The sequence below is a fragment of the Coloeus monedula genome (assembly GCF_965178545.1).
Source record: "Coloeus monedula genome assembly, chromosome: 36".
NCBI classification, from domain to species: Eukaryota; Metazoa; Chordata; class Aves; order Passeriformes; family Corvidae; genus Coloeus; species Coloeus monedula.
The window spans coordinates 1,805,353-1,812,193 of record NC_138816.1 but is presented as its reverse complement, the minus strand read 5'-3'; the positions used below and the strand labels follow the sequence as shown (position 1 = coordinate 1,812,193).

Below are 6,841 nucleotides of genomic sequence, written 5' to 3'. Positions count from 1 at the left end.
CCACAATGTCACACCCCCATGACCACACCCACACTGACCACACCCCAATGACCACACCCCAATGACGTCACACCCACACTGACCACACCCACACTGACCACACCCCAATGACGTCACACCCACACTGACCACACCCCAATGACCACAGCCGAGGCCGCCATTGCTCCACCACCTTTTATTCCTCCCAGGCCGGACCCCTCCCTTGGCCCCTCCCCCTGCAGCCCCTCCTGGTCACTGCCGGCCCCCCTGGCGGTCACTCTGCCGGCCCCCCTGGCGGTCACTCTGCCGGCCCCCCTGGCGGTCACTCTGGCGGTCACTCTGCCGGCCCTCCTGGCGGTCACTCTGGCGGTCACTCCCGCGGCCGGTGCACCACGACCTCGCCCAGCGCCTCGAGCACCTCCCGTTTGTAGTCGTCGAAGTCGCCGTCGATCTGGCTCAGGCCCTGCTCCTCCACCACCCACAGCTGGCAGTTGGTCTCGGTGATGAGCCGCGCGTCGTGGCTGACCACGATGACCGCTGGGGGCGTGGCCACACCGCCGTGACGTCACCGCCACGTCACGGCCCGGCCACGCCCACCCCGGCCCCGCCCAACCCGGCCCCACCTCCTTTGTACTCGTTGATGGCGTCGGCCAAGGCGTCGATGGACTCGATGTCCAGGTTGTTGGTGGGCTCGTCCTGGGGGGGGTCAAGGGGTCACTCGGGGTGGTCACAGCCGGGCGTGCCCCTCCCCCACCCGCCGGCCCCGGCCTCACCAGGATGAGCACGTCGGGCTCCCGGCAGGACAGTTCGGCAAACACCACCCGCGCCTTCTGCCCGCCTGAGGGCAACGGGGCGCGCTCAGCGCCGGCTCCGCCCACCCAGCGCCGATTGGCCGCCGGAGCTGTCAGTCAAACCCAGCCACACCCACCCGAGCGGACACGCCCCATCCCAGACCACGCCCCCATCCCAGACCACGCCCCCAAACCACGCCCCAATCCCAAATCACACCCCCAATCCCAGACCACGCCCCCAATCCCAGACCACGCCCCAATCCCAACCACGTCCCAACCCAAACCACGGCCCCAAACCCAGACCACGCCCCCAAACCCAGACCACGCCCCCAATCTCAGACCACGCCCCCACCCCAGACCACGCCTCTCCACGTGGTAGCCACACCCCAAAATGCACTAGTCACGCCCCACAACTCACTAGCCACACCTCACAACTCGTCACATCCCAAGAAGCACTAGCCACACCCCAGAACTCACTAGCCACACCCCAAAAATCACTAGCAACACCTCACAAATCAGTAGCCATGCCCCACAACTCACTAGCCACACCCCACAACTCCCTAGCCACATCCCAAAAATCACCAGCCACCTCATCAATCACTAGCCACACCCCAAAACTCACTAGCCACACCTCACAACTCCCTAGCCACACCCCCACAAACCCCTAGCCACACCCAAAAACTCAGTAGCCACACCGCAGCAATGCACTAGCCACACATCAGCCGCCCACCCGAGAGCTTGGCGATCTGCAGGGTGTGGGCGTGGCCCTCGAGGCCGAAGCGGCCCAGGCAGCGCCGGGCGTCCTGGTGGGCGAGGTTGAAGCTGCGCTGCAGGAACTCGGCCGCCGTCTCCTCCAGCCGCAGCTGCTCGGCCGCCTGCTGGTTGAAGAACCCCACCTTCTGCGGGGCGGGGTCAGGGCGGGGTCAGGGCGGGGTCACGGCCACGCCCACCCATCCTCTGCCACCAATCGGCGCCAAGAACGGGCTGGCCACGCCCCGTCGGTGATTGGTGCCACGCCCATTTTAGGCTCCACCCATTTTGTCGGGGATTTCGTGTGGCCACGCCCACGTGGAGCCACACCCATTTAGGCCACACCCCTTTTTAGCGGGCATTCGTTGAGGCCACGCCCACGTGGAGCCACGCCCCTTTAAGCCACACCCCTTTCAGGCCACACCCCATTGGTTATTTGTTTGATGCCACGCCCGTTTTAAGCCACACCCCTTTTATCGGGCATTCGTTGTGGTCACGCCCACGTGGAGCCACGCCCCTTTAGGCCACACCCCCTTTTTAGGCCACGCCCCGTTGGTTGTTTGATGCCATGCTCTTTTTAGGCTCCACCCCTTTTTGCATGCATTTATGGAGGCCACGCCCACATGTAGCCACGCCCCCTTCAGGCCACACCCCTTTTATCGGGCATTCGTCGAGGCCACGCCCACATGGGATCACACCCCTTTAGGCCACACCCCTGGGCCACGCCCCATTGGTTATTTCTGTTTGGTGTCACGCCCATTTTAGGCTCCACCCCTTTTCTCAGGCATGTGTTGAGGCCCCGCCCACCTGAGGCCTCGCCCCTCTGAGCCCCGCCCCCTCTGAGCCCCGCCCCCTCAGGCCCCGCCCCCTCACCAGGCGATGGTTCCGCCTCATCTGCCCCCGGAGCTGCGGAGAAATCGGGGTGGGAAGAGTTAAAAACCCCCCCCAAATTTCAGGGTTTCCCCCAATATTCGGGGCCCACGCCCTATTTTGGGGTCCCCTTCCCCATTTCAGGGTCCCTCTCCCCATTTTGGGGTCCCCTTCCCCATTTTCAGGGTCCCTCTCCCCATTTTCAGGGTCCCTCTCCCCATTTTGGGGTCCCTCTCCCCATTCTGGAGTCCCCTTCCCCATTTTGGGGTCCCCTTCCCCATTTTGGGGTCCCTCTCCCCATTTTGGGGTCCCCTTCCCCATTTTCGGGGTCCCTCTCCCCATTTTGGGGTCCCCTTCCCCGTTTTCGGGGTCCCTCTCCCCATTTTCAGGGTCCCTCTCCCCATTTTCAGGGTCCCTCTCCCCATTTTGGGGTCCCTCTCCCCATTTTCAGGGTCCCTCTCCCCATTTTTGGGGCCCCCTTCCCCATTTTGGGGTCCCTCTCCCCATTTTGGGATCCCCTTCCCCATTTTGGGGTCCCCTTCCCCATTTTCAGGATCCCTCTCTCCATTTTGGTGTCCCTCTCCCCATTTTGGGGTCCCCTTCCCCATTTTGGGGTCCCCTTCCCCATTTTCGGGGTCCCTCTCCCCATTTTTGGGTCCCCTTCCCCGTTTTCGGGGTCCCTACCGGCGTCAGGGCCCCGGTCAGCAGCTGCAGCAGGGTGCTCTTCCCGACCCCGTTGGGGCCCACGATGCAAACTGGGAATTGGGGGGGGGGGTTCCCAAATTAGGGCAGGGTCCCCTCGACCCCCCCAGGGGGGGATTTTGGGGCCATTGCAGGGATTTTGGGGCCCACCTCGGGATTCCATGTCGATCCCAAAGTCCAGGTTCCGGAACAGCAGCTCCTGGCCCTCGTAGCCGAAATCCACGCCTGGGATTTGGGGCAGGGGGGTGAGGAGGAAAAAAAAACCCCAAAATCCAACTTGGAACCCTCAAAATCCCCCCCGAGATCCCCCCAAATTCCATCCTAACCCCCAAAATCCCTCCCGGATCCCCTTCCAACCCCCCCAAACCCCCGCTCATTGCCCATTTCCCCCAAAAATCCCCAAATCTCCCCCAAAACCGTTCCCTGAGATACCAAAAATGCAGAAAATAATCCGGGTGAAAAACACCCCAAAATCCCTCCCGGACCCTTTCCCAAACCCCCTAAAACCCCATTGGTTGCCCATTTTCTCCCCAAAAATCCCCAAATCTCCCCCAAAACCTTTCCCTGGGATACCAAAACCTCAGAGAATAATCTGGGTGAAGAACACCCCAAAATCCCTCCTGGATCCCCTTCCAACCCGCCCAAAACCCCTCTCATTGCCCATTTCTCCCCCAAAAATCCCCAAATCTCCCCCAACACCTTTCCCTGGGATACCAAAAATGCAGAGAATAATCCAGGCAGGAAAAGAGCCCCAAACACCCCAAAATCCCTCCTGGACCCTTTCCCAACCCCCCCAAAACCCCTCTCATTGCCCATTTCTCCCCCAAAAATCCCCAAATCTCCTCCAACACCTTTCCCTGGAATACCAAAAATGCAGAAAATAATCCGGGTGAAAAACACCCCAAAATCCCTCCCGGACCCTTTCCCAAACCCCCTAAAACCCCACTGGTTACCCATTTTCTCCCCAAAAATTCCCAAATCTCCCCCAAAACCTTTCCCTGGGATACCAAAACCTCAGAGAATAATCTGGGTGAAGAACACCCCAAAATCCCTCCTGGATCCCCTTCCAACCCCCCCAAAACCCCGCTCATTGCCCATTTCTCCCCAAAATCCCCAAATCTCCCCGAAAACTTTTCCCTGGAATACCAAAAATGCAGAGAATAATCCAGGCAGGAAAAGAGCCCCAAACACCCCAAAATCCCCCCCAGATCCTCTTCCAACCCCCCCAAACCCCCGCTCATTGCCCATTTCCCCCAAAAATCCCCAAATCTCCCCCAAAACCGTTCCCTGAGATACCAAAAATGCAGAAAATAATCCGGGTGAAAAACACCCCAAAATCCCTCCCGGACCCTTTCCCAAACCCCCTAAAACCCCACTGGTTACCCATTTTCTCCCCAAAAATCCCCAAATCTCCCCCAAAACCTTTCCCTGGGATACCAAAACCTCAGAGAATAATCTGGGTGAAGAACACCCCAAAATCCCTCCTGGATCCCCTTCCAACCCGCCCAAAACCCCTCTCATTGCCCATTTCTCCCCCAAAAATCCCCAAATCTCCTCCAACACCTTTCCCTGGGATACCAAAAATGCAGAGAATAATCCAGGCAGGAAAAGAGCCCCAAACACCCCAAAATCCCTCCTGGACCCTTTCCCAACCCCCCCAAAACCCCTCTCATTGCCCATTTCTCCCCCAAAAATCCCCAAATCTCCCCCAAAACTTTTCCCTGGGATACCAAAACCGCAGAGAATAATCTGGGTGAAGAACACCCCAAAATCCCTCCCGGACCCTTTCCCAAACCCCCTAAAACCCCCTGGTTACCCATTTTCTCCCCAAAAATCCCCAAATCTCCCCCAAAACCTTTCCCTGGGATACCAAAACCTCAGAGAATAATCCGGGTGAAGAACACCCCAAAATCCCTCCTGGATCCCCTTCCAACCCGCCCAAAACCCCTCTCATTGCCCATTTCTCCCCCAAAAATCCCCAAATCTCCCCCAACACCTTTCCCTGGGATACCAAAAATGCAGAGAATAATCCAGGCAGGAAAAGAGCCCCAAACACCCCAAAATCCCTCCCGGACCCTTCCCCAAAATCCCCAAACTCCGTAAAACCCCGCTCATTGCCCGTTCCTCCCCCCCAAATCCCCAAATCTCCCCCAAAACTTTTCCCTGGGATACCAAAAACGCAGAGAATAATCCAGGTGTAAAAACACCCCAAAATCCCTCTCAGACCCTTTCCCAAACCCCCTAAAACCCCCTGGTTGCCCATTTTCTCCCCAAAAATCCCCAAATCTCCCCCAAAACTTTTCCCTGGGATACCAAAACCGCAGAGAATAATCCAGGTGTAAAACACCCCAAAATCCCTCCTGGATCCCCTTCCAACCCCCCCAAAACCCCTCTCATTGCCCATTTCTCCCCCAAAAATCCCCAAATCTCCTCCAAAACTTTTCCCTGGAATACCAAAAATGCAGAGAATAATCCAGGTGTAAAAACACCCCAAAATCCCTCCTGGACCCTTTCCCAACCCCCCCAAACCCCCTCTCATTGCCCGTTCCTCCCCCCCCCCCCCCAAATCTCCCCCAAAACTTTTCCCTGGGATACCAAAACCGCAGAGAATAATCCAGGTGTAAAAACACCCCAAAATCCCTCTCGGACCCCCCCAAAATCCCCCCAAACGCCCCTTGGCCGCCCCTCCCCCCCCCCGGTACCGTGCAGGCCGAGGATGGGGGGGCTCAGGGGGGGCGGGTTGGGGAAGGTGAAGCGCACGGAATATTCCCGGGGCCGCCGCAGCAGCTCCGGGGCCTCGGCCGAGCCCTCGTCGGGCGCCCGGCGCCGGCACTTCTGCTGCTTCCGCGTCAGCGCCTCCTTGGTCTGCTTCTCCTGCGGGATTCGGGGCGCGCCGGCCTCAGGGAGGGGGCCGGGAGCCGGAATTTGGGGTTTCGTGGGAATTCTGTGGGGTCGCGGCAGCCGGGAACGGCCCCGAAACCCTCGGGGTTCGTCCCGGGGTGGATCGGCCCCAAAAACATCACCGGGATCGGGGAAATGGTGGGGGGGGGGATTTGGGGAGGGGGAGGCAGAGAAAGAGGGGGGGGGGTTCCAGAAAGGTCTGGGGTTTTGGGGTCAGATTGTGGGAATTTGGGGCTCAGATCCTGGCAATTTTGGAGTTGGGATGGTGGGATTTTGGTGCTCAGATCCCAGGAATTTTGCGGCTCAAATCCCGGGAATTTTGGGGCTCAGACGCTGTGATTTTTGGGGCTCAGATCCTGGCAATTTGGGGCTCAGGTGTCAGGATTTTTGGGCTGGGATCCTGGGATTTTTGGGCTCAGATCCTGATGATTTTCGGGCTCAGACCCTGCGATTTTGGAGCTCAGATCCCGGGGTTTTGGGGCTCAGATCCCAGCGATTTTGGGGCTCAGATCCCGGGATTTTGGGGCTGGGACCCTGGGATTTTGGGCTCAGATCCTGCCGATTTTTAGGCTCAGATCCCAGGATTTTGGGGCTCAGATTCCGGGATTTTGGGGCTGGGATCCCAGGATTTTGGTGCTCAGATCCCAGCAATTTTGGGGCTCAGATCCTGGGGTTTTTGGGGCTCAGACCCTGTGATTTTTGGGCTCAGATCCCAGCAATTTTGGAGCTGGGATCCCGGGATTTTGGTGCTCAGATCCCAGCAATTTTGGGGCTCAGATCCTGGCAATTTTTGGGCTCCAATCCCAGCCATTTTTGGGCTCAGATCTCGGGATTTTGGAGCTCAGATT

The 6,841-nt window shown here is 58.8% G+C and overlaps 1 protein-coding gene across 4 annotated transcripts in view; it reads right to left on the bottom strand.

Annotated features, from left to right (window-relative positions):
- Positions 1–258: 258 nt before the first annotated feature.
- ABCF1 (ATP binding cassette subfamily F member 1) overlaps positions 259–6,841 on the bottom strand; it is a 33,553-nt gene continuing 26,970 nt past the window's right edge. The window contains exons 19-26 of one of the 4 annotated variants that reach the window (XM_082299979.1): positions 5,795–5,966; positions 3,243–3,317; positions 3,075–3,145; positions 2,394–2,426; positions 1,483–1,669; positions 753–817; positions 603–675; positions 259–516 (exon numbers count right to left, since the gene is read on the bottom strand). In XM_082299979.1, the coding sequence (XP_082156105.1) occupies positions 350–516; positions 603–675; positions 753–817; positions 1,483–1,669; positions 2,394–2,426; positions 3,075–3,145; positions 3,243–3,317; positions 5,795–5,966 (843 nt within the window). In that variant the 3' untranslated portion in view covers positions 259–349. Of the gene's footprint in view, positions 517–602; positions 676–752; positions 818–1,465; positions 1,670–2,393; positions 2,427–3,074; positions 3,146–3,242; positions 3,318–5,794; positions 5,967–6,841 lie in introns of those variants that run through there. The other 3 variants (XM_082299980.1, XM_082299981.1, XR_014227188.1) reach the window with 3 other exon arrangements.